General features: G+C 45.6%; 4 protein-coding genes across 9 annotated transcripts in view; 1 reads left to right on the top strand and 3 right to left on the bottom strand.

Annotated features, from left to right (window-relative positions):
- The window catches only part of DENND2B (DENN domain containing 2B), a 178,963-nt gene extending 177,997 nt beyond the window's left edge, over positions 1–966 (bottom strand). The window contains exon 1 of the mRNA XM_067038671.1: positions 336–966. The gene's annotated coding sequence lies outside the window, so the exon portion shown is untranslated. The remainder of the gene's footprint in view (positions 1–335) is intronic.
- Positions 234–9,022, top strand: AKIP1 (A-kinase interacting protein 1). Of its 4 annotated transcripts, XM_067038681.1 has the most exons (7): positions 234–430; positions 645–872; positions 1,350–1,430; positions 4,038–4,142; positions 5,699–5,770; positions 7,149–7,203; positions 8,582–9,022. In XM_067038681.1, exons 2-6 carry the CDS (start codon positions 651–653, stop codon positions 7,179–7,181), a joined length of 513 nt encoding a protein of 170 aa, XP_066894782.1. In that variant the 5' UTR covers positions 234–430; positions 645–650; the 3' UTR covers positions 7,182–7,203; positions 8,582–9,022. The 4 variants fall into 4 exon arrangements, with proteins under 4 accessions (XP_066894782.1, XP_058926123.1, XP_066894781.1 ...); XM_059070140.2 differs by lacking the exon at positions 7,149–7,203 and having other exon boundaries at positions 371–430; XM_067038680.1 differs by lacking the exon at positions 7,149–7,203 and having other exon boundaries at positions 417–514.
- C7H11orf16 (chromosome 7 C11orf16 homolog) lies at positions 9,023–18,289 on the bottom strand. Of its 3 annotated transcripts, XM_059070124.2 has the most exons (6): positions 18,052–18,289; positions 17,391–17,575; positions 15,980–16,136; positions 14,135–14,369; positions 12,868–13,500; positions 9,023–10,377 (listed from the first exon to the last, which is right to left on the bottom strand). In XM_059070124.2, exons 2-6 carry the CDS (start codon positions 17,555–17,557, stop codon positions 10,178–10,180), a joined length of 1,392 nt encoding a protein of 463 aa, XP_058926107.1. In that variant the 5' UTR covers positions 17,558–17,575; positions 18,052–18,289; the 3' UTR covers positions 9,023–10,177. The 3 variants fall into 3 exon arrangements, with proteins under 3 accessions (XP_058926107.1, XP_066894778.1, XP_066894779.1); XM_067038677.1 differs by lacking the exon at positions 9,023–10,377 and having other exon boundaries at positions 12,644–13,500; XM_067038678.1 differs by lacking the exons at positions 9,023–10,377; positions 18,052–18,289 and having other exon boundaries at positions 12,644–13,500; positions 17,391–17,630.
- Positions 18,290–21,170: 2,881 nt separating this feature from the next.
- Positions 21,171–21,716, bottom strand: ASCL3 (achaete-scute family bHLH transcription factor 3). The gene is given in 1 exon segment (XM_059070143.2): positions 21,171–21,716. A coding segment is annotated over 1 exon segment (546 nt).
- Between the last annotated feature and the right edge of the window lie 5,413 nt (positions 21,717–27,129).

The raw sequence follows: 27,129 nt of genomic DNA, 5'->3' as shown, positions 1-27,129 counted from the left end.
GCGCCTGGAGGCACGCGTCTTACTCCCCACGATTTCTTAGCCCAACCGACCACCTGACTTTACACCAGGCTCTCCGCGTTAAGCGGCGGAGACGACCTCTAAGGGCCAGATCCTGGCCCAGGGGCTCCTGCGACAGCGTGGACAGACAGCCTCCGCCACTGCGTTGACTCCGGTTTTCGTGACCCGCCAGCCGGCAGGCCCCGCCCCGCCCCGCCCCCTACACTCCGCCAGTTAGCCCGGCAACCCGCTCACAGGAGCGGCGGCCGGAACACAGTAGGCTTGTCCTGTGCAGGCCGCGCGCTTCACCGCCCCCGCCACGCCCCTCGACCCCTCACCACCAATGGCCTGCTGCGCCCGTGCAAGATGCTCCAGGCCCAGCCCTCCCTCGACGACAGTGCGCTGAGCGCATGCGCCTTGAGAGGCCGGCGGGGTGAGGGCTTCCTAGCGAGGGAGGGGGAAACGGAAATGGAGGGGCTCCGCGCCCATCCTTTCGCCACTGACACCAAGCCCGCTGGCGAGCGCGTTGGGCGGGGCCGGGGGCGGCGGTCGCCGGGGAGATCGAGGCCCTGGGTCCGAGCCCGAGCTGGAGCGGAGTCCCGGAGGCCCGCTAACCCGCCGGTGTTTGTGTGTATGTGCCCTCGCAGGGAGACATGGAGAAGTGTTTGGCGGCCGCGGCGCTGAACGGGGTGGACCGACGTTCCCTGCAACGCTCGGCTAGGCTGGGTCAAGAAGTGCTGGAGCGGGCCAAAAGGAGGGCGGTGGACTGGCATTCGGTGGAGCTTTCCAAAGGCAGCGTGGGGGTCATTTCCCGGGAGCGGCCCTACAGAGAAAGAGGGCCGGCAGCCGGCCCCCATCGCCTTCTCCCAGGAGAGGTGAGGGCCCCAGTGCTGAGGGACCAGCCCATTCATTCGCTCAGCAGCGGCTTGCTGAGAACCAGGGCACTCCACACAGCAGCACCCGAGGGATCCTGTCCTTGGCGGAAGCTGTTAAGTATCAAGACAGTGAACCGGAAAGCCTTTTGAAAACTTGACATTTGACAGATTCCTATTGGCTAGCTTTAGGATACCGCTAGAGACCGCTAGTGCTCGGCCCTGGTTGGTTACTTTTTACAATTCTTACAGGCTACCATTTGTATTAGAGGAAAGCCAACAAACCTGTCTTTGTCCTGGAAAAATTGCATGTCTGTGTATTTCTTTTAGAGTTGGAATTCTTTCTCAGTAAAAGAGTCTTTTACTGACTTAAACTTGCAGTGGCCTTTCAAAAAGTAAAAAGGAAGTTATTTCCAAAATGACTTCCTTCTCCAGTAGAGAATACAGATCTCACCTGTGACTTGCTGTTTATTCAAATAGAGAGAAGAAAGACACCCAACCCTCAGTGCTTCCTTCAGAACAATGGCTGAATTCATGGACTATACTTCAAGTCAGTGTGGGGTAAGTTGGTGTAAGCCAAAGTCATGCCCCTGATCTGCCTGCTGATGGATCACAAAGTAGATTTTTGTGGAATTTAGGGAGAATCTGGAGACTGCCTGTTCACCCTACCCTGCCTTCGTGGGCAGGTTGTAATCAACCAAGGATTTAAACCAGGTGATAAATACAGGTTAGAATTCATTCAACAAATACTGAATGCCTAACTTTAACTGTTATGAGGATACAGCAATGCACAAGCCAGAAAAGATCTGCCCTCACTATTGTTTGGGGGGCGAAACTTTTTTGCTGAATTCCAAAACAAGTCCGAATATTAGCGGTTTTAAAAATTTGAACTGGGGCTTCCCTGGTGGCGCAGTGGTTGAGAGTCTGCCTGCCAATGCAGGGGACATGGGTTCGAGCCCTGGTCTGGGAAGATCCCACATGCCACGGAGCAACTGGGCCCGTGAGCCACAATTACTGAGCCTGCGCGTCTGGAGCCTGTGCTCTGCAACAAGAGAGGCTGTGATAGTGAGAGGCCCGTGCACAGCGATGAAGAGCGGCCCCCGCTTGCCACAACTAGAGAAAGCCCTCGCACAGAAACGAAGACCCAACACAGCCATAAATAAATAAATAAATAAATAAAATTTGAACTGAATTTTTTTTTTAATCAGTAAGATCGTTCTAAACTGGAACTGAGCCTCTCTGTTTTCAAAGCAAAAACTGAAACAGAATCCCTCCATTAGCTCTTAATCTCTGTTCCAAGTCCCTGGTAAGGTAGTGTGCTTTTGTGTGTGTGTGTGTGGCCACACAGCATGTGGGATCTTAGTTCCCCAACCAACTTGCACCCCCTGCATTGGAAGCACGGAGTCTTAACCACTGGCCACCAGGGAACTCCCCCTGGTAATGTAGTTTTTAAGTATGCCCCTTTGGGTCCCTATCACTTGTTGGCCACAGAGGTGGTTATGTGGCACAGATGCAGTGCCCTCATCAGAGGTAGTGTGGCTTAATGGCAGGAGCAGCCTCCCAGGAATCAGACCTATGTTCTGCCACTTCCCGGCTATAATGCCTTAGGCTAGTCAGTCTCTCTCAGCCTTACCTTCCCACATGGTAAACTGATGATGTTTCAAGTCCTTTCCAGCCCTAATAGTCTGTTTCTTTGGTTTCCACTGAGAGATGAACACCAGAAAATTGTCATAAACTGTAGCACAGGGGACTTATGTGAGATTTTTGGTCCCATTCATTGAAGTGGGTAAACAAAGGTTTTAAAGGCCCTCTTCTCAAAACCATACACTAAGGTCATCTTTAAGTACTTTGAGGGAATGTTGAAGGCAGGCAGCCAACATTCAAGAGAATCACCTGCATGGAAGGTACTCTCTGTCTTCTAGGAATTAAAACAGACTCTGTGGTCTCTTCCAGCCTTAACATTTTATGATTCTTACGTGTTTGTAAGGGTGCTTGGTCTGTACGGCAGAAGGAAGAGAATGCCTTGTTTCTGTCCTGCTTTTCAATTTCATAATGAATATTAAAATTCAAAAAATCTCTACTATTTCTATGTCTTTTATAAAATTCTTGTGACTCCAAAAATAGGATTCCAACCAGTGAGATATGGTTCAGAGAGTATTTTTATGTTATTATTTTGTTAAATGGTTTTAGAAAAATCCATATCTTTGGCTCTACTAGAAAGTGATCAAGTTAAACACTTTGGTTCATGGTTCAGTAAAAGAAATAATATTTGTCTTTGGTTTGAGGTTTAGCAAATTGATGTTCTTCATTTTGGTTTTCAGTTCATGCTTTAGTTCAAATCTCCATTAAGGAATGGAGGGTCAGAACCCCTCAGCTTTCTAGAAATAGAATTAAGAACAGTGTTCTGAGTTTGCTTTCAGAATTTTGAAGCATCCCCTAAATTACATCATTAGAGTCATGTCCTGACATGCTTTCCCCAGCTTCTCATTCTTTTGGTCTCTTGTCTTAAACATTGTCCCTACCCTTTGTTCAAAACAAGCAGGCTTATGTTGTCTTCATCACTAGTCACAATCAGGGGCAAGTCTAAGGTTAACTTTGAGGGGGAGGAAGGACGTAGACAAGAAAAAAACTGCACTCTGATCCTTTGGATTATTTTTGCTTAAATTGGAGTCTTCTCCCTCCCTCCTCCGCATGGGGAGAACGGCTGCATAGCTGTTGGGTTTGTTACATTTCCTGTTGTATTTCTCAGTCTCAAGGAGATGCACCTCTCTCTTCTCTTGTCCTTGTTTGAGACTTAGTAAACACAGACCTGTTTGTCAGAACTTGTCATGAGAGGAGATGAAAGGGCTTGTGTATTTGACCTCGGGGTGAGGTTGTTGTGAAAATTATTTAACCTGGCAGAGAGCATGGTCCTACCCAGCTTGAGTTGCCAGAGTTCTTGCCCTACAGAGACAGCAGATGGCAGCAAAGTAAGGCCAAGTGCAGTTTCCTTCTCTGCAGCCACTTTACACGGGCTAAGATTTGTTATATGACTTCAGAGGCCTCTCAAGAGGGCAGGTAATTTACCTTTGCTCTCTTGCCTCCCTCCTTTGCCCAAGTAACAAGGAGTTTTTTGAAAATTTGACCAGTCTATTTGGTTACCCAACATCTTTCACGTTACTTCTCTAGAGATATTATTCATCTGTGCCAGAGGAAGGAGGGGCAACCCACGTCTATCGTTATCACAGAGGGAAGTCGAAGCTGCACTTGTGCTCGGACACTGGCAATGGTCAGGTATGTATCCTCAGCTGTGCTGTGCTGTGCTGTGCTGTGCCCTCAGCTTCCCAAGATAGGAGGCCCTACATCTTGGAGCTCCTGCTGGATTGTATTATTGGATGCCTGGGTGACTCAGCATTACAGCGCGCAACAGAAATGTATCACCTCCCAGCCTTAGAGAACTTACAGCAATGAACATGAAATAGGAGTTTTTGACCAAAATAAGAGATTGATGCCACTGTCGGATCTTCAGTTGAACCTGCAGTCCTGGGCCAAAGGATTCTTGGACAGGCTTAATGAAAAGCACTTCAAATATCCTCTTCTACATCTAGGGATATGAAAGAGGGTTTTTTTTGTGTGTGTGTGTGTGGTACGCAGGCCTCTCACTGCTGTGGCCTCTCCCATTGCAGAGCACAGGCCCAGTGGCCATGGCCCACAGGCCCAGCCGCTCTGCAGCACGTGGGATCCTCCCGGACTGGGGCACAAACCCACGTCCCCCGCATCGGCAGGCGGACTCTCAACCACTGCGCCACCAGGGAAGCCTGAAAGAGATTTTTAATAATCACATATTTCACTCTAAGGTAGAGATAAGTATCATGTCTTTGGTGATTTTAAAAAAGGAAATGCAAAGAGGGGGTTTCTTTTAACAAAATGCTTTTCCTAAAGATAACAATTACAAGCCTCTCACTGCAAATTACCTGTATTTTACCACATGTCACTCTAGGAAGCCAAAGACTCTACTTGTTGAACTGATTCAACATGAGTCCTTTGTTGTTTCTGGGGAGAGTAGGGTTTTTTTTGCTTTTATTTTTCTTTTTAAACTCCCCTGGTTGTACTCAAAGATAGCAAACTTAAGTTCAGAGTCTAATCCACAGGTTGGATTCCTGACTTCTCTGGCCTGTGGGTTTAGGGAAGGGACGGAAGAGTGGCTGCAGGGATGTGAGCCATCCTGTTTCCCTGGCCTGGGGTACAAGGGGTAGCACCAGAGCCCGGATCCTGGGCTTCCTCTTCTGCCCTGGCCTAGGCCCTCTTAAGAGTGCTTGACCCTAAGGGAGTTACACGTGGGCAAGAGTCATTCGTATCCCTCCCATCCCTTCCTATAAGACGTGAATTGGTGCCTCTAAGGGAAATTGACTTTCTCAGTTCAGCCTCTTCCCCTCTAGTACTCCCACTGCTGGGAGAACCTTGGAAGAGAATTCTATTTTCTGAGAGACTGTTAAATGTCAATCACTTTTGCACTTCAGATCTTCCTTACAGTGTAGTATGCCGAAGCTATAGACTAGGAAACGAAGGCATAGAGAAATTAATCTGTCCCTCTCAGTAAATGACAGAGATAGGATTCAAACTCAAGTCTATCTGAGTCCAAAGCCCATGTAAGGATAAAAGGTAATCATGGTAAACATCTGACTAAAAATACTTTGCAGAATTCACTAAAAGCCTTAAGAACTTAGGTGACAACTTGGAAAACATTGACAGAACAATTGTTCGTTCCCAATTAAGTAGGAAAAATTTTCTCTCTACCATCCAGAAGTCAAAGTTCGGGCCCTAATCAATGTCTCTACCTCACTCTTCAGAGAAAAGACACCCCCCTTGGTGTCGGAGGCATCTGTCAGGCGTCAGAGTGTGTACTAGAAGCATCCCAGCCTGTGAGTACAGAACTTCTAGGGTACTGGGCTCCACCACCACTGCAATTCCATGAACCGATCTGGTTACTATAGGCTTCTTTGTGCTGGATCTATAGTATTTTTAAGTTGGGATATTTTTACCCTTGGGGACAGTGTACAACATTTTAGTTCAGTGTAAAATTATGTTTTCTTGGTATCCTTCCTTCACTTGAAATTTCAGGGATACTGTTTGTGCCTGAACTCATAGTTGCGGTTGGAAAGAATGCAAAGTATTCATATCTCCATTCCTACAGCTCAGCTGGGCTGGCACTGGGTCCTGTTGGAATTCCACCATCTGTTCAAGCAGCAGGAGGGGCCTGACCCTCGTGCTTACAAAGTGAAAACCATTGCTGAAATTCTAAAACGCATACATTTGGTTAGATCAGGTTCCAAAACATTTGAAGGGATCTTTTCCTATTTTCCGCAAATGTTTCTCTGGGAAGACATACAGTGATTTTTTAGGATAAAATACTCATTAGTCCATGAACCCAGAGAATCTTTTGGAACTTGGAAGGGCTGGAATTCTGAGGAATGGAACTCTGGTGTGTTGCTGCAATAGTTTGCTTAATTTTTGTTTGTATACAGTGTGCTACTAGCCAGGATTCAGAATATACTAGAGTTAGTAGCAACTAAGACTATTCTGCTTTTAGTACAAGTCGTTAGGCTTAGATGCCTCCAATACTTCCTGTATTTTGGTAATGCTAATCTTCCTGATGTTCACAGTGTTGGAATCACAGATGCCAATCTTGCCCCTTTTATGCAGACAAATGAAGCATCCTTGGCTTTCTGCAATTCTGATATAGCTGTATTTTCTGAAAACCTCCTTTTGTTTATTTTCATAGTTGATGACCAATAAATAGTTGTGGCGTTGTCATACACATTCACGTCAGTTAAATGATGATGATAAGCCTCCAATTTTGCAGTAACTGGGCATGAAAGGATATAGCATAAAGCAGCTTCGGAAAACCTTGGCTTCAAATCTATTTGCAAGATGGAAAGAGGAAGTTTCATAAAAGTATAAATATTATCATTTATTCCTCTCAGCAGAATTTACTGGCCAGTAGTTTGGTCCACCTGCCCCCTGCCCCCAGGGGTGGTGTAGAAATGACAGCTGCCTGTAGCTCCTTCTGAGCATTGAGTAAGCATTGGTAGTGGTCTCCCAGTTGTGGGATAGGCACTTTGGCTCTTAATTACAGGCTCTTTTCTGGTTTGTGACTTTGCTCTTTGGCCATTTGAGCTGAGACCCTTCCTCTGCCTGCACATCTGCCATGACCACTTCCCAGCCAGGCATGAAGTCTGACCTTGGAGAATGGCTTGTGCTCAGCTCAGCTCTAAACATAAATCTTTCCACTAACTCCAGCTTCCAGTGTTTTGCAGTATCGATCTTCTTTGACTTACGTCCTGATAAACCCATTGTAAGTTGAAAATGTCATAAATTGAAAGTGCATTTATTTATTTTTTTTAAAAAAAAGTTTATTTATTTTTGGCTGCGTTGGGTCTTCGTTGCTGCGTGCTTTCTCTAGTTGCGGCGAGTGGGGGCTACTCTTTGTTGCGGTGCATGGGCTTCTTATTGCAGTGGCTTCTCTTGTTGCAGAACACGGGCTCTAGGCACACGAGCTCAGTAGTGTGGCTCACAGGCTCTAGGGTGCAGGCTCAGTAGTTGTGGTGCACAGGCTTAGTTGCTCCGCGGCATGTGGGATCTTCCTGGACCAGGGATTGAACCCGTGTCCCCCGCACTGGCAGGCGGATTCTTAACTACTGCACTACCAGAGAAGTCCAAAAGTGCATTTAATACACCTAACCTACTGAACGTCATAGCTTAGCCTAGCCTACCTTAAACATGCTCAGAACACTTACATACCCTGCAGTTGGGCAAAATCATCTGACACAAAACTTACTTTATAATAAAGTTTTGAATAGTTCATGTATTGATAATTTATTGAATGCTGTACTGAAAGTGAAAAACAGACTAGTTGTATGGGTGCAGGATGGTTGTAAGTGTATCAGTTGTTTACCCTCGCGATCCTCATGGCTGACTGGGAGATCGCTCGCTGCTGCTGCCCAGCATCACGAGAGAGTATTGTGCTGCACATCGCCAGCCCGGGAAGAGATCAGAATTGAAAATTGGAAGTACGGCTTCTACTGAATGTGTATCACTTTCACACTATCGTAAAATCAAAAAACCATAAGTCTGACCATTATAAGTCGGGAACCATCTGTATAGGAGAACCCGTCTCCAAGGGAGGGCTTTAGCCAGCCAGCTGACTTCCTGCATGACAAAGCGGAATCTACTCATAGTGTTCTCAGCTTTAGGTGAAAAGAAATGTTTCATCCTCCTAATAATGAACTTAGCAAAGCACAGTTAAAAAGAATACTTCTCATTATCCCACAGCGCCTTGCCATTACTGCTGATCTGTGATAACAAGTGCCACTGCCTACTTTTGAGCCCCAAAACAATCGCCATTAGCCTTTCCCTCTATCTGATTCTTAAGCTTTCTACTCCAACCAGAGTGTTCCTTTTATGATCCTTCATGTTCCTATAAAAATTTAGTGTTTTCACATACATGCTTATTTGTCAGCTCATCTTAGAAATAAGGAAACAAGCATAAGGAGAGGCTGAGACTGGCCTAAATGGCGGTCCTATTACATTGCCAAGCCAAGCCTTGAAAGCAGGACCTCCATCTCCCACATGAGTACCTCACTCCATCACACACAGAGGGAGCCGGGTGGAGGTACCCTGACGGCACCGGGACATAAAATCTCTAAACTGCTAATATCCACTTTTCCTTCCAGGCTGAGAACATCTCTAAGGACCTCTACATAGAAGTCTATCCAGGGACCTATTCCATCACTGTGGGTGTAAATGACTTGACCAAGAAGACTCACGTGGTGGCAGTTGATTCAGGACAAAGTGTGGACTTGGTCTTCCCCATATGATGTTGACCATCACAGACATCACCTTTTTCTTGTTTGTTTTTTAAGTATCAAGAAGAATAAAACTACCATATGTCCTCTTAAAATTTACACATTAATCCTGCTTTTAATGCTGACTGACTGTAGAGGGTCAGCCTTCCTAGGAAATGGAGTTTGTCTCTTTCAGTGCCTATTTTAACTTGAAAGTCCCCTTACCCTCTTCTGCCTGAAGTAATAATGTAATGATGCTGTCTGAATAGTTTTTACTGCTTGCTTTCCAAGTAAAGGTTAATTATGATAATAAAGTGAGAAATTTGGAAATGAAGAGAATTCCTTTTTATTGGCATTAAGAAGTCAAACAAAATGTTGCTCATGTACAACTGAGGCTTTATGAAAAGATGGCAGAGAGGCTGTGGACACATTTGCCCAAAGCAGGCCAACCATGTTCTGTAGCTTCTGTGGAAGAGGCATCCTCAAGCAGATCGCACCAGGCCCCTGGCAGGGAGCCCTCGCCAGGGCCGCCACACTCCTGTGCCCCTTAGGACAGGTGCCTTCCTGCCACTCATCTACGGGGATGTCTTCCTGGGGTGAAGATGCTGCTGCTTATCGGACTATCACCTGTGGCCTGCACTGTACCATTTCCGTAGAAGAAGGCCTTGTGTCAGCCACTTTGTAACTGACTCCTCCTCAGGTATCTACTCTTTAGCTTCCTACAAGCGAAAAAAAATCCTGAGAGTCTTATGCTGACTTTAAAATCAGTGACTTTCGATCCTTAAAATTACGAAGTCATTGATGTGTCCTAAACATCTTTAAGCTACCACACCAACAGTATTGTTGCATCTCTCAGTTTAGCTGCCTAGGGAGTCACCTCATTTTGAACATGTCTTTCCTCAGAAAAAAGGCCAGTATTTTATATAATGAAAACAAAGGTTTGGGGACCTCCCTGACAGTCCAGTGGTTAAGACTTCACCTTCCAATGCAGGGGGTGTGGGTTCTGTCCCTGGTCGGGGAGCTAAGATCCCACATGCCTCACAGCCAAAACACCAAAAAAACATAAAACAGAAGCAGTATTACAAAAAATTCAATAAAAGACTTTAAAAAGGGTACACATCAAAAAAAATCTAAAAAAAAAAAAAAAGAATTCAAAGGTTTAAGTAGAGCTGTATTTGCATTCCTAGCAAAGAACAGACTCTCCTAGACCGAGGGCCTAGTAAAGCAGGCCCATGCCCACCACCATAGGGTAGAGGGGTCAGTTAACTGGGTATCCTTGCACCCCAAGTGATGAAATTCGTGGGTTCTGTAAGCCTGAAATCATACGCAAAATTGTGGGTGTGTACATTTTTCTGGGAAGAGGGGCCATAGGTTTTATCATTCTCAAAAGTGGTATGACCCCCAAAGGTCAAAGAACCATGGAAGGAGTCCTTCAGAAGCCCCTTCCCAGCCATCTGCTTTACCTAGAACCTTGGGGCTTTTAGTTTAGGGGGAATTCTGGTCTCCCTGATGTGCCGCAGTACCCCGACTCAGTTTTCTGTGTTCAGCTTCCTCTGGCAGGATCTGTAGTGGCGTCATGCCAGCGGCTTCCAGGACCAGCTCCCTGGGACTCCCCACTGCTGCAGGTTTCACTGTCTGTTGTTTGTTGCCCTTCTCTTCTTTCCCGATGTTGCAAAGTCTTGTCCCTAAACCCAAAATTCAGTTAGTTGAATATGCCACCATTTTGATGGGATTAGACTTGACTTATGTAGAAGCGTATCAAGGATCACAGAATCCCTTAACTGAACGCTGTTTCAGTCATAAGCGAGGGTGGAGCAGCATGACTGCTGGCGTGAACCCTGGCCCTCTAGGATTGTGAGGTTAGTCTCAGACAGTAACCTCACTGCCTGTAACTAAAAGGGGCAAAAAGTGTGGAGGGCGGAAGACCCATACAAGAGGATTCTTAAGAGGTAGAGCCTCAAACCCGACTATGAAGCATCAGTACTTGATGGCAATCAAGCACAGTTAGGAGAAGCAAAGCAGCACATTTCCTTAAAAGGATACAAGATCTAGAAAGGAGAGAAGAAAAGCTCTGGTATTTGCCATTGTTTCTAGCCCAGGCACACACGTCGTTTTACACGCTTCACCACACCAGTTCACCTCGCTAGTTAGTGTGGCATGCAGCACTCCATCTGGGATGGGGGCTGGAGATGCCCCTTTCTCCACGCCCCATGCAGGCATACTCTCCATAGCTTTGGGTGCAGAGGTAGGACCTGGCAGAGGGCAGGCTCACTGATTCTCATGGTTCAGCTCCAAGAATTAACCTTTGCCCAGAGCATAACAAATGATCCAGTACCTAGAGGAAAGCCAGGCCAAGTACCTGAAGATACTATATTTCTCCTTATAGCCAATTATTAGAATGTGTTTGGGTGCGGGGGGAGCTTAGAGTGGATCTGTTTAAATATAGTGATGCAGGGAGAGAGGCTGAATGTAGGTGTGTGTGCCTGGGTAGTAGTGATAAGAACAGTGTATGCTTGGGGCCAGGGAAGATTTGTTTGGCCTCAGTCAGGTTTAGAACCAGTGTGGATAGAACGCCATGGAGCAGGCCACAGCCATGGGAATGCAGGCCTGGTGCCTGGGGCAGGTCTGACTGCCATGGCCTTCTGGTTACCCCACTGGCATTCCTCTCCCTGAGACTGGGTCTTGTGCCACCTCAGTTGCTGCCCCAGAGACTCCCCCCTGTTGGAGAGATACAGCTTTTCTTTCTCCAGTCTGTGCTGAAGCAGGAGGGCAGTGGAAGCTATGGAGAATTTAGCTTGAAAACTCTGGACTTTGGCACCATTTTCTTTATATTATCACTTGTTGGAGGGCATACCCTGTAGAAACAGCTGCTTCCAAGCAGCTTCTGCCAAGGCCTTTCACTGCAAGGAAAGAGGCCCAGGAACACCTATCCCTGCTCCCACCTTTATATTTTCAATACAAAGTGTCCTCTCAGGGAGGGGAGGAAGAGCCCAGCTGGTCATAGCTACAGATTCTCGACCCTCTACTTATTTCCCTCTCAGAGGTGGGGGAAAGATCGCACACCTGGAAAGCCAAAGAAGGAACCCTCATCTAAAATACAATAGCAGCCAACACATCCATCCCTGCCCACTCCAAAGCCCAGGGGTCCAGAGGAGTCCCCCAAGAAAGTTGCTCAGTGTAGAAACAATTTCTCAGCCTCCTGGAACTGAAGACTAATAAAGGCCTTACTCCTGGTGTAAGATTAAAATCCTCGTGGGCTGAGAGGTCCTTCTGGTTGAGCAGCTGTCCTGAAAATAGGGCAATGGCTTCCAATGGGGACCCACAATGAGTCCCAGTGTGGGCAGTGCCTACAGATCCTTATGCCCTTAGCGGTGGTATTCTTTAACCCTCAGTATCCCTACCCCAGAGTGAATGTTCATTTAGTTCACTGAAGGTTGAATTAGTCAGCGCAGGGCCCCAAGAATCTAGTCTAGGGCTGGCTTATCCAAGTCACCTCCTTCACAAAGCTCTGCCAGCTGCCTTAGGCGTCTGCTCTTTCTGGGTCCCACTGGGAATTTAGATAGCACAGCATGAGGCATATCAATGATACACTGCTCTAAACCTACAAGGGCATGTTGCTTGGGTAGAGAAGTTTGGGGATGGTTGCAGGTTGACAATGACAATGACACTGCCTCCCCTCTCAGTGGTAGAGATGCATAAGGCTGTGCCTGGTTCCTCCCGCTCTGACTTCTAAGGGGCCCATCTGGAGAGAAGGGTCTGATGGCCAGTGTTTAAAGACCCGTTTCTGAGCTTCTCAGGGCGCTGAAAGACTCCAATCAACACCTGGAGGCATTCTGACTGTACATCTAGAGAAAAATCAACACCTCCAGGGAAAACAAGGAAGGGGGGGGTAGAAATGGACAGTGGCAGAGTCCTGCCAGTAGAGACTAGTGAAGAAAGAAAAGACAGTTGTCAAATAGGGATGCAAACCTTAGCACAAAGATCAGCCCATCCTTTCTTGTTAGGTTTCCATTTAATCAAAAAAGCCCACGTTTCCCTCTTATCATAGCCGCCCCTTCGACATGACCAAGTGTTACTTCCAATCCCAACACAGCGGATATGTGCATCAGATTCCTGAGAGACACATGGGATGGAAGGGAGCAGGGGCCTCAGCCCTGCCTTAGGAAAAGGTCTACCTGGCTTCCTGGGATGTGGCTCGGACCCGCTTCTCCTCCAGTACCTCCATTCCGGCTGGCAGAGACCACCCTGCCTTCTTGGAGACTCCTCAAGAAGGTTGGGGGCCGTGTTGCCCATGCTGTCCACCAGCAGCCTCTGGGGAAGGCCCATCTCCAGCTCATTCTCCAGATCCTCTTCTTCAGAAGAAAGAGCCATGGGAGCCTGCACTGCTACTTCTTCCTCCTTAGGATCCTCAAGGGGCAAAAGCTGTGCCGTGGGCTTCAGCTCCGCCTCTGGACGCTCTCTGGCTGTGACCCCTGAGATTCTGGTTAGAGGCCACCAGGTGGGTCCAGCCAAGGGGCAGCAGAGGCAGCCCTGGCTCAGCAGCTGACAGCAGGCATGCGGGTGGCAGGGAGGGCACAGGAACGCAGTGCTCAGAGGAAGCCCGCCGGTGACACATCCAGCAACCAGCCCCACCAGAGGGCAGCAAGGGGCCCAGAGGAGGGGCCTGGGGTGCTCCACGGTGAAAGCCTTGTGCAGCCTGTCCACAGCCTTCTTCCAGACGGCTGGAGGCACCCACCCGACCCCTCCAAGAGGCACAGGAGCTGTCATGCCATTCCAGAAGTGAACAGTAATTTCTTCTTCTTTGGATGCTACATAACAGAAAAGGTCACCATTTTGTTACAGCCGCCTCTTTCATATCATGGGATAAGGGTTCTCCTCTCACCAGAAGCGAAGCCTCATCACAGCCCCTCTGCTCTGCTTCTGCCCGGTGCACCTCTCCCTGGAGAGCCTGCCAGGGACATTCCTCGCCTGCCCCATGTTTACCACCCCTTCCTGTGCCACCATGTCTTGGTTTTCACGTCAAAACCAAGATGCATCCTCAGGTGGGGGAAGGGAAGGAGAAACCTCCTGTCACTCCTCTGAACACAACGATGCTGACTGGCTGGCCTCGCACAAGGGGACTGTCCCAGTCCTCGGATGACTTGGTGGGGGACCAGTCATGAGTACTGGTGTGACCCCAGGATAACCTCACCACACCATAGGTTAAGTAACCAACATAGACATAGTAGCCTTGGGCTATTTTGCCCTGATAAAGAATATTTTATAATCTGAAAAATAGGATTTGTCTATCTGTGGCCACCCTCAGGACGAAGCTGCAAGTGACAGGGTAAGGATTTTTTAAGCCTCTAAGACCCCTAAGCTGGAGAGACACCCTTTGCTCTCTCCTCAGCCTAATCACCAGCCTGGCTCCTGGGGACTGGGAGGCCAGAGCAGCTCCCTTACCTCTCTGGGGGTCTCTTGCCTCCAGGCCCAAAGGAACGGTGCCGGGGCCATGGTGCTGCTGGTCTGGTCCCCAGAGTGCCAGCACCTTGTCCCCAAGTCGCAGTGAGTATTCCACGGACGGCGAGAACTGAATGACATCTTCCTCCAAGACCACGCACTGCCGCTGGGCTGGCAGCCCTGGGCATGTGACAAGGGGAACCTCAAATTTCACCAGCAGGACCCCCTGCCTCTCCAGCTGTGTGAAAGAAAACACTCAGAATAAGACCTGGCATTAGGAAGTACTACAGGGAGCACCACGGTTCCCTGCAACGCCTAGGGCCAGGCCCAGGGTCTCCCTCCCATGCAGCAAGGCCCAGTTAGGGAAGGGGCAGGGCCAGGTGCTGCTCGGGAGCCCATTACGGCAGAGACAGGCCGGCTGTGAGGCGGGTACTCTTCCCTCTGCTTCTTGCCGTGGCAACTCTTGTTTATCGCTTCTTGCCTTTCCTGTCCCGTGCTCTTCCTTTTCCTGTTTTGCTTTGTTTTGTTTTTCTCCTATCTTTATATTTGGCCTGCAATTCACAGGAGTAACCTGGGTCCTCTGGATCTTTCCCCAAGCACACCCCCTCCTCCCAGCACTCCCAGGAAGTGTTGTCCCTGTGTCCGCGGCCAGCCAGGGGTGGGGTATCATCCACAGGCCCTCTCGGGCGAGGACAGGCTGGGGCTGTTGGAGCAGCCCTCTGCACTGCCATTACGTCCATGAGGGGAGGCTGGGCAAAGGAAGCAAATTAGCAGCCTGGCAGAGAAGGCAGAAGAAGTACTAAGCTAATTAAAAGAACAAGCTTACAAATTGACTTTTATCAAACCACTAGACAGGTTCTATATTTGAGCAAAACCCTGTTAATATTTCATTTGAAATTACATACTAGTTATTTGAAAATGACAAAATGACTTTGGTTGGAAATTCTATAATTTATATATATTTTTAGAAACCACACTTGTTTTCCCTCTATGGATCCACATTCACAAAGTCTGACTCTTTGTGGGAAGAGAAAAATCCCAAAGAAGCAAGTAGCCACCAGAGTAAAGCCCAGGCTTGGCCCCAGCTTGCAGGCACCGTGCTCCTGTGTGCAGGCACACAGGCTTACACGAGGTACACACGTTTCGCTCCTCTTGCCCTTAGGCTGTCGCCCATAATTGGACACACTGAATTTTCCTGAACAAAGTGCTTTTACTGTATATTTTCTTCACTGTTATGGATTGAATAGTTACCCCACCAAATTCATATGTTGATGTCCTAGCCCCTAGTACCTCAGAACGTGACCTTATTTGGGAATAGGGTCATTGCAGATGTAACGACTTAAGACAAAGTCACACTGAGTACGGCTGAGTAGGGTGGGCTCCTAATCCAATGACTGGTGTCCTTACAAAAAGGGGAAATTTGAACACGGACATGCACCCAGGGAGAACAGCATGTGAATATGAAGGCCAAGATCAGGGGGCGCTTCTACAAGCCAAGGAACACCAAAGATTGCCAGCAAACCACCAGAAGTTAGGAAAGGCGCGTGGAACAGATCCTCCCTCACAGCCCTCAGAATCACCAACCCTGCCAACACCTGGACTTCCAGTCCCCAGAACCGAGAGACAATTTCTGTTGTTTAAGCCACTCAGCTTGTGCCACTTTGTTACCCAGCCCTAGCAAATTAACGCACTCACTGACATTACATTTTCACTTCTGCATCCTGACCATGGAAGATCTGTGCTTATCCAAGAAACGGAACTGTTGGGCACACACAGCTGAGGCATATCAGGTATGACAGGGCCGCCCAGAGGAGCATATTGGGGAGATGTTGGGACTTAGGGACTTGCCTCGGGAGCAGCCTTTATCTGAGCCCTGTAATAAAAGCCATCTGCTTCCCTTCTTGCCAGGACCCATGCGTCTGCAGCATCTCCACCTCTTCTCAGCCAGCCAGGCCCCTGCCATGCTGGGTCAGCAATGTGGAGACACGGGTCATAAGATGCATATCTGGGAAAAGGCAAACGGAATTAGAGAGTAGAGAAAACCAAGCCCTAAAACCATCAAGAAACACGTTTCAGAGTTAGATCTGAGCAGCGCCATGGTGTGTGCATGACAGATAAGGCAATATGGAAGAGAAATCCATGGAAAGAGTGGCAATCTGTGACTTCCAGTAAGATAAGGTAAACTACTGGAAGGAGCAGAAGGAGAGGAGAGTGAAGGGAACTGTCGTTTGAGGATTGGGAATTGTTTCAAGGTAATCAGGGTGGGATTAGCCTTTATATAGTCTGGTTATGAGTCCTGGTCTGAGACTAGACAGCAGACCAGGAAAGACTTCAGGAAGGGAAATCCTGAGGCGGTGTGTGGGATTCCACGATGAGGCATGGAGGCTTGGATGGTGATGCCAAAGGAGCAAAATTGCAAGAAGGCTGAGCACTGTGGGGCAATAGGAGAGGAGGAGGTGTTTGAGCACAGGAAGCACAGAGGAGCTGACTAGGAGGCTGTGAGACAGAAAAAAGGGGAAGCTAGTTCTGGGAAATTTTGTGGACAGGACCAAGCTGTAGGGAATTGTTGAGTCAGGGTTTGGGTTTCTGAAAAAAAAACTGTTTACTTTGTGGGCAAGCCTGGATATAGGGATGCTTAACTCAGGCTTTGAATGAGATGGTCCACACATGTGAATCAAGAAAGGAGCTAAAGGGTTCAGGCTGGCATGTCTCTAACCTGGGCAAACTGACTTGAATAGCATGGACATGAATCACTGGGATTTGCACAACCTGTATGTGCTTATAGGCTGAGGTTCCTTTCCCCTCTTGTATTCACACTGTAGACAGCCAACTAAGGATACCATTCACAAAAAGCCAGGATAACTGAGGGATACTGAGGGAACTTGAGGAGGGACCTGGAGACCTCACCTTAGCGGTTGGTAGCAGAAACCCTAATTTCTCATGTAGTCCCATGGCAAGTCTAAGAGCTAATGGTAAAATGACCTAGAAGTTTTATAACTGATGATGCCTGACTGCCTTCCCTCATACATGCCAACTCTGACATCTGCCACTCCGCTAAAAGGTGGGATGAAAGTCAGGTCAACCCTTGATGTCACTGGGAATGCAGTTTAGACTGGGAATATTAAACCCCAAGCAACTCAGAGCCCACACAGTAAAGAACCCTTTCGGCCTTCCCAGGAAGCAAGCTCTCTCCCTCCTGGGCCATCTCTCCCACCATCTAGAACCAAGAACAGAGGAAAAAGGAAGCCGAGATCGGTACCTGGTGAGGGGGCTCTGCGGGGTGAGCCAGGGTGCTTGGGAGACGAGAGGCCAGGCGAAGGAGAGGTCCCAGGTAGGAGCAGTGCCGGCCCAGGCAGGGACCTTCAGGGTTGTGGCCACGCTGCAGTATTCGGGCAAAAGCACCCCAGGCCCTGCGGAGGAGTCCATGGCCTCGGGAGAAAACACCTGAGAACAAGCGGCACTATTATCTGAGTTGCAGCCCACAGCCCAGGAGAGGGCGTCTGGCTGGGGCTGGGCTCAGCTCTGCGGTTTGCGGCCTCTCTGCGGCCGCACCCGGTCCCCCTGACACGCAGGGTGTCCCCAGAATCACCTGCCCGGGGAGGCTCAGCTCAGGAAATAGGGGAGAGGTTGAAAGAGCAAGAGCTGGGATTTCAGAGAAGGATTTAGCTGTCGTCAATCCTTCACAGCCTGCTGGCTGCGTGCTCACTTCACCTCGGTGCTTCAGTTACCGCCCAGGAGATGAGATATGGAAAGCACCTGGCATATTTAAGTAGCTCAACATACGTTAGTTTTTTTCCCCCCATCTCCACTCCAGTTGTAGGGACTTCGGGGGTAAGACCACACGTCCCTTCGCAAATCCTAGTCCTACTGACAAACTGACCCCTAACCCAAGCCACAGACTTCTCTCCTAACCCAGTCACCTGCGGGACTAGACCGAGCTGAGAGCCCAGGGCTGTGGCCTCCGTAGACGTGCTCGGAGGCGACAGCTGCCACCCAGGGCCCGAGATCCCACTCCGCTGGCCCAGTCCACCACGGCCCTGTTGAGTCTGCTCCTGCCCAAGTCCAGAGTTCTGACCCCAAGGGGACTTATCGCAGCCTCAAACTCCACCTCAGCCTCAGCCCCTTCCAACCGTTGGAGTTCACGGCCTCAGACCAACTGACTCCTGGTTGCCTAGCAGGTTGCCATGGATGCGAGCCAGCTGGGCCGGGGGAGGGTACGGCGCATGTGCAGACGGGGGACTGGGGCCTTGGGCCGCATGCGCGGGGCGAGGGGGTAGGGGGTAGTTCTCCGCCTTTCTGGGGAGGGGGTGTTGGCGGGAAAGGCTAGTGCGACCTCAATTCCCCCAAAGCTCCGGCTTCCCCTCTGCCCGAAGAGTCCGTTGCCGTGCGCAGCCCTCATGGATCCCAGGAGAGTCTCGTGAGGGAGGGAGCTGGTCCCACAGAGACTCAAGGCTATTGACCTGCCTTCACCCGGTGTGGGCAGGAGGCTGGAGTGGAGGGAACCACTGGGTGGCCTAAGGACTCTTAAGATATAATTTGTCTTTAGTTAAAAAAAATAAATAAATAACCAAAAGTGCGGGCCTGTTCGTCTGTAACAAACAGGACTGCTGAGGAGCAGAGGTGTAATGACCCCTTGGGGTGGTGGGAGTGGACAATGAGGACCGAAGGAACAGAAGTCTAGATTCTGCTCTCATTTGAACATCCAGAGGAGGAGGCTGGTATTTGAGGCATCTGACAGTCATTGTGCACCAGCTGTGTGCCCAGCACTGTGTTCAGTGGAGAAGACCAAAAAAATATGTAGGAACGTTTGTGGTTGTCTCTACCCCATCCATCCCCCCCTTCCACCAGTTCCTGTTTCCGTTGTGGCTCTGTGTGGTTAGGAGAGGCTGACTGTACCCCCCGATTCGTGTGTGTCCATCAGCACATTCCATCCCCTGGCCACTAGGGCATGGGCATGTTCCTGTGCCTCTGGAATCAGAATGAATCTCAAGACTTTGGTTGGAAAATCCTGGGTTATAGACTTTCTTTATCCTCCTATACATAACTAAGAAAGCTTGAGTTTCTGGGAGCTTCTGACAGTCTTTCTAGGACACTGAAGCTATTCCCAGAGAGGATAGACCTAAAGAAAACAGGTTCTTGGTGACAGTGTTGAGCCCTGCCTGAAGGCGGCCCTACTGCTAGAAGCTAAGGTATGTGAACCAATAAATTCCCTTTATTGGTTACACCAGTTTTTATCAGATTTTTGTATCGGTTTCAACCAAAAGCATCCTAACTGATGTCTACCCTCACAAAGCTTAACTTTGCAGCCAGGAGAACGACTGTTACCCTAAAGGCTGAGTGATTTGGTGCACAAAGTTAAGAGACTAAGAAACACTAATTAAGTCTCTGGCTATGAGAGAAGGATTCCTGAATAAGATAGGTGGGATTTCAATGGTGAAAGGAAGAAGGAGAATATTCCATTTCATCTTGGTAGGAAGCAAGAGCTAAGAGAGAAGGATGCATTTGCAAGACTGTGCTTTTCTTTCTGGGGTGGAGGGAATGGGGTGTCATGGGAAAATCAAGTGTGAATATTTGGGAAGGGGCCAAATTGATGGGAGCTTTGAAAACCAAGCAGATAAATGTCATCAATGTCATAGTCAAAAGGAAGTTGTCATAGGGCTTGAGTAATGAAGTGACATGAAATACTTAGAGCCCAGGAGGCCACGGAGTTATCCAGACACAATGTGACAGGATGGGAATAGGAAGATAACACCACCAAATATTTCCTGATGCCTACCTGACTTGAATCACTTGGCTGGGTGCTAGGAATATAGGATGCATAAGGCTGATCCCTATCTTCAAGGAGCTTACATTCTACTGAAGACAGAGATAGGTGTGCAAAGATAGCAGGAGTAAAGATAGCAGGATAGGAACGGCAGGGAAATATGTGTTCAAAATAAAGGAACAAGTAATGGCTGTGGTGGAAAGACTTCACAGAGAGGTGACAGTGGAGATGAATGTGACAGTGTGTTGGAAGTCCTGCCTGGGCTTGGTGACAGAGGGGACCTGGGAGTTAAGGAAGAAGGAAGAGGTGAAGCTCATCATAGGAACAGAAATAGAAACATTTTGAAGGCAGACTCCAAGATAGGGGACGTCACTGTCCTTCCCACGTTTTCTGGCCTGGAGAACCTGAAGAATGTTGATGTCATGGGCAAAAAAAGAAAAAAAAAGAGGATAATAAATTTTTAAAATAATGGCTATGAAAACATTATGTGTTTTCATAATGTTTCACATTATATTTTCACATAATGTTTTCATTATGTTTCACAAGCACTGTTAATACTGATAATAAACATAAGGGGTAGCTGCTTTTCCTATAATTCTCATTCTGTGGATGAAGAACTGAGAAAACACAGTGGGAGTGGGGATGCAGCAGAGTCAGAATGTAAATGGAGGCAGTTTGACTGCGGAGCCTGCCCTCTTAAGCGCAAACTAAGCTACCTGAGGATGTCTGCTGCATGCAGGAAAAAGATGACTCTGAAGTAATTTCAAATGACAAGGTTTGTTAACTACTTTTGCTTTAGCCCCAAGATACTTCCACATCATGTTATGAGTGAGGTATAGATTTCTCACCAACCCCAAATAATAAAACCCACCAAACTGACAAATCCAGGGAGGTTCATTGTGATTGCTTAGCATGAAGCGTCTGCAAAGTGTAGTACAGGCATTGAATAGTCATTAGTCTTACTTTACAATACTTTTGTGAGTTTCTCACAGCTGAGACTCTGGCCAAGTGTGCGAGAAGGGCAAGGTGAGAGATAGAGAGAATTCTGGGGACTCCTGCTTCCCTAAAGTTCTTGAAAGAAATTACCAAAGGTTAAGAAGCGTTTTCTCAACCTACATAAGATAATGTTTAGTACATCTGAAACCCAGGTAAGAAATATCCAACACAGCATTTGAACTATTATCTGCCCACCCAGAAATTCCATTAGGAAAACTATCAAATGATGTAAGGGACCACATTTTGTGAAATTATTTGTTTCTATTTAGAAACATGGAATCAGATGATTCTGAAAATGGGGTCAGTGTGGTGGCTGGTGGTCGCCATTATGGAGGAATCTTTCCTGGGATTATTCTTGGTCTCAGCCTCATCAAGGTACAGAAGGGACTGCAAGTAATTAATGTACTTGATTGCGGCTCTGAGGGTTTCCACTTTGCCGAGTCATTTTTCCAAGTACTCCTCTGGCAGATGATGTTGGAGCTGGGCATAGCCTTCATTGACACATTTCACCCGCTGCCTTTCCCTCTCATTCCTTTTCTGGATAAAGCCTGGCCTGTAGGAGTATTCACACCTTCTGTAATTTGGATAAGGCATTGGGAAGGAGCAGGCGCAGGGTTCCCCATAATCTTCCATGATCAGAGAGTCACTAGAAAAAGGCAGCAATGGCAGGTCTTCAGAGTAAGGAGATGGCACCTGGCCCTCAGGGTACAGGTGGAACATGATCATGGAGTCCAGATAGAAGGACCTTGTCAGTGGCAAGTGGGTGGAATCAGTGAAGACAGGCAGTTTGTCTGGCAGAGTGGAGTAGCTTCTATTGTCCATCATTTCCTCTTTAGCCTGGAAACAGAACCAAGTTTATTAATTTGGCCAGGTCAAAAGAGAACAGATATCGACAGAGATCAGAGACTTTTCTGCTTTGATGAATAGTTTCTGAGATCATTCTGAAAACTTGATGGGGTTACAACATTCTTTGGGTAGTAAGGGAGAGGATTTTTGATGGTACACAGAAACAGCATGAAATAACATTGACTTGCCTTGTGAGAAAGTTATTCCCTTTCAGTCCTTATAATTACAAGGATATATCTTTAGTCTGATGAGAGTGTGTTTTCCTAGTACTAGAATGCTTTCTAATCCTCCTCAGATGGAAGCCTTCAACAGGAATAGTACCTAGCTAGAATCTAATAATATTTTACTATTAATTTCTATTTATTGTGAATTATACTGATTTCACATTTACAGTAGTGATACAAAGTCTCTTTAAAAAATAAAGCTACTTGAGTAAAAAATGTAAATTGATTTACAGAAAAATAGTAAGTAAATAGCAGTACAGGTGGAACACTAATATAATGAAGATTGTGAAGGTGTATGCAAATACTGACATTTGGGAAACACTGAAACACCACAATATTCAAATACGTGGTGGAGAAATTACAAACTAATTATCATGCAACTTCACAGGCATAGCCTTCTTAAATGATACCTGATATGCCGGGAGCAAAACTGAAAATAAAAATAAGAAAGGAATCATTTGCTCTTAAAAATTCACTGTAAGATTCCCTTAATGAGAAACTCCTCTAACGCATTTAAAACATGGTCAATTTACATATTTTTACTTAGAACTTTAAATATATTGAGTAAAGTGCATCTGTATTTAGGTTTTTTTTTCATGAAACTTAAAGTATTATACTCTAAGACGTCTCATATCAACACATTCCCTTCTGAATAGACCTGCATCCAGCTTATTTATTACACTACCATTATTTTTTGCCTTTGACTGTAATAATGTGGTCACAACAGATTTCACAGGAACATTATAGTGTAACTAGTTAACTGGAAGTCAAGGAAGTGCTGTAGGAAAAGAGCATTTTTCTTTCAGTCATTAACATTCTCAAGTTTCGATCTTGGCTTTGCCTCTTCTTAGCTGTGTGTCCTTAGGCAAATTTCTTAACCTTTCTGAGCTCTGGCTTATTCCTATGTCCAACTGTGATATCAACTATTCTGCAGGGTGGTTGTGAGGATTAAATGAAAAAAAAAATACATAATGCACTAGGTATTAGTTCTTTTCCTGTTTTGTTTCTTAACAGATGAATACTTGTGCAGCATCCCTTTCTCACCTGCACCTTACAGAAAACCTGGCTTATATTTTCCCTAACACTGGAAAATCAAACATTGATCTATCCAAAGCACATCTGTTGAGATGAAGAACATACCCAAAATGGAAAAGGAAAAGCCACATGAAATCTAATTTTGGGCTTTCAGAAAAGAAGGAAAGGTGACTTTCTTTTTCCACAAAAAACCCAGCCCTAATGTTTAAGGGCAAGATTAGGTAAACACTGGCACTTGTTTCTCTAGCTGAGTAATACAAAACTCTGCAGGCTGCAGTATGTAATGACAGGAGCAATCTCTAAGCACCAGAATTCAAGTGCAATAAAGTGTATTATAATTCTTGTGAAAAAAACTATCAAGTATGGCTACAGAAAAGACAAATGACTCTAGAACCAGAAAGGGCAGTAGGGGATGGGGGATAGTGGATGAGGGGTGGGAAATGTGAGTGGTGGGGAGTGTTATAATGTCATGGTGAAAAAGGCTGAAAAAGGAATAAATGCCAGGAAAAGCTCTTCCTAATAGAGGTGTGGTGGTGAGGGAATGAGATAAGTGCCATAGGTCCAATTAAAAATCAAAACAGAGGAAATGAAAGATTCCAAATTACTGATCCAATGGCCTAAAATAACTAACATAAAATGAAAATCTCTGGATTACAAACTAGCCAAGACTCTGTCAAAAAGAAAGAGTTGCTGAGAGAAAAATAGTTGGGAAATTCTCGAGCCAAGAATTCTAGAGGGTAAGAGATAAAGTATGTATATGGCAGAAATTGGGAAATGATAGCACAATGGGTATGGAGTCCCTATTACTACATTTCTGAGAACATCAGCACCTTATTTCTGCCTATAGCTAACGAGCCAGAACTGATACAACAGGGTACCAAAAAGTAAAGCAGATGTCATCAAAGCTAATCACACACAAAAATTCTTTCGGTATAGTTCATCCTGACTGATAATTTTAACAATATCTTAAGCCTTGACCCAGATGAAATCTGAGAAATTTGCATATGCAACAGGTAATTAATAGTTTCTAGGTTTTAACAAGACGTTGCATAAATCTTGGAAGAAGAGCCTGGTGTCTTTGGAGACACACTGTTGAGAAGCCTTTTCTATTGTGCATTTCCAAAAAGTTCATCAATCAGTGTAGCAACATTTAAATGATCCTTTATTTAAAGAAGAAAATTTAACAACAGTGATAGAATGAAAAAGGCAGTAGCGAAGAGGATCGAGATAGGAAGCCTAGTGGCAGCTGGACACGTTTGTAGAAATTGAGTAAAGGTTTTAAAAGAGAGCCACACAGGCGGTAAGTGCTGCGGCTCCAAAGCCAGATACACGCATAGCTAACAAATGCACCTGCCTTTTAGGGAAAATCTCAGGTGTCTGTCTTAGAACTCTTCTGGGAAATAAATGATGAGGTCTTAATGATAAAATCCTAAGCGATTCTGGATGCTCTCCTGAGCATAAAAGCTTCAACTTTCTGAGACATTACAAATACCTAGCATGGAAAAAACAAAAAGCTACAACTGCACATATAATTGAATTACTGAATGTTAGGCCTAGAGAAACCTTAGAAATCCTCTTATCCAATTCCTCATAAATCGTTGCAGAGCTAGTAGCAGAGCAGAGGTCAGAACCTAAATGTCCTGACTTCCAAACCCCCAAACACTTTCCACTCCTCCAGATGATTGAATCATCAGCAAAACTGACTCTTTCAACATATAAGCATATTTGATAGTTTAAGATAATGGAATAATCAGCTGAAAAAATTCATCATTTATCAACTATGCCTAGGGATTTTCTTAAAAAACCATGTTTTTATTCTCCCCCATGGGCCACACTGGAGAAGAGTCTCTTACCTGAATTTTGTTGCCGAGAGGCTGTACTTTGGGCTGAGTCAGACTTAAACTGATTTATAGGTGATCATTTAGTAACAACATGCAAAATAGCTTACAGTTAAACAGAACTGCTCAGTCTGGTTTATCTGTTTTCTCTACCTCATATGTAGATATGACAACATACAACAATACTAAATAGAAAGCTTTGCTTGCAAAATTGGACTCTTGTAACAAATTCTTTTATAAAAAGAATGCCCCCCCATTTATCTGAGTTATATAATCTTATATCAAAATTAGTTATGGAAAATATCTTTAAGTAATAATCTCATAATGTGCAAATATTCACCAGTATTTTTAAAATAGAGATTAAGGCCATAACCAGGAAGCTCAATATGAACCTACATTTTATTATATATATATTAAAATTTTTTTCCTTCTAAATAAACTATTTTTCAGAGCAATTTTAGATGCACAGCAAACTGAGCAGAAAGTACATAGTTCCCATTTACCCCCTGCTCTTACTTACATATATGTACATTCTCCTCTACTACCAATAGGCCAGCCCCAGAATGATATATTTGTTACAATTGATAAACCAATATTGACACATCATTATCACTCAAAGCCCATAGTTTACATTACGGTTCACTCTGGGTGTTGTACAATTCTATGGAATTTGACAAATGTATAATGACACATTATATACTGATTTTTTTTTACTCCATAGTTTTGCCTTTTTCAGGATGTCATATAGTTGGAATCGTATAGTAAATAGCCTTTTCAGATTGGCTTCTTTCACTTAGTAATATTTATTTAAGGTTCCTCCACATATTTTTGTGGCTTGATAGCTCATTTCTTTTTAGCACTGAATAATATTCCATTGTCTGAATAACATATGATATCACTTACATGTGGAATCTAAAATATGACACAAAGGAACTTATCTATGAAACAGACACACAGACATAGAGAACAAATTTGTTGTTGCCAAGGGGGAGGGGAGTGAGGGAGGGATGGATTGGGAGGCTGGGGTTAGCAGATGCAAACTATTATATATAGAATGGATAAACAACAAGGTCCTACTGTATAGCACAAGGGACTATATACAATATCCTGTGATAAACCATAATAGAAAAGAATATGAAAAAGCATACCTGAACCATTTTGCTCTTCAGTAGAAATTAACACAACATTGTAAATCAACTATACTTCAGTAAAATAAATTTTAAAAAATATTCCATTGTCGGGATGTACCACAGTTTACTTACCTGTTCACCTAGTAAAGGACTTCTTGATTGCTTCCAAGTTTTGGCAGTTATGAATAAAGCTGCTATAAACAGCCATGAGCAAGGTTTTCGTGTGGACATAAGATTTCAACTAACTCAGATATTAAATACCAAGGTGTGCAATTGCTGGATCACACAGTAAGTGTATGTTTAGTTTTGTAAGAAACTACCAAACTCTTTTCTAAAGTGGCCATACCATTTTTGCATTCTCATCAGCAATGAATGAGAGTTCCTGTTGCTACACATCCACACCAGCATTTGGCGTTGTCAGTGTTCTGGATTTTGGGTATTCTAATAGGTGTGTGTGTAGTGGTATCTCGTTTTAATTTGCATTTCCCTGTGGACATATGATGTGGAGCATCTTTTCAAATACTTATCCGCCATCTGTATATCTTCTTTGGTGAGGTGTTTGTTCAGGTCTTTGCCCTATTTTAAAATCAAGTTGTCTTATTGTTGAGTTTTAGGAGTTCTTTGTATATTTTGGAAAATAGTACGATATCAAATATTTTCTCCCAGTCTGTGGCTTGTCTTCTTGTTCTCTTGACAGAGTCTTTCACCAGAAGTTTTTAATTTTAATGAAGTCCAGCTTATCAATAATTTCTTTCTTGATTCGTGCTTTTGATGTTGAATCTGTCATCAGCAACCAAAGGTAATCTAGATTTTCTCCTATGTTGTCTTCTAGGAATTTTGTAGTTTTTTGTTTTGCATTTAGGCCTATGATCCATTTCGAATTAACTTTTTGAAGGGTGTGTGAGGCCTGTGTCTAGCTTAATTTTTTTGCACTTGACTGTCCAGTTGTTCCAGAACCATTCACTGAAAAGACTTTTCTCCGTGTTCCCATTGTTCCTTTGTCAAAGATCAGTTAACTATATTTGTGTGCATCTATTTCTGGGCTTTCTATTCTGTTCTATTGATCTGTTTGTATTCTTTTGCCAGTGCCACACTGATATTGACTTCATTACTGCAGCTGTACAGTAAGTCTTGAAAACAGGTAGTGCCAGTCTTCGCATTTTGT

The sequence above is a fragment of the Kogia breviceps genome, chromosome 7 (genome assembly GCF_026419965.1).
Source record: "Kogia breviceps isolate mKogBre1 chromosome 7, mKogBre1 haplotype 1, whole genome shotgun sequence".
NCBI lineage: Eukaryota > Metazoa > Chordata > Mammalia > Artiodactyla > Physeteridae > Kogia > Kogia breviceps.
This window is presented reverse-complemented; position numbering and strand designations above follow the sequence as displayed.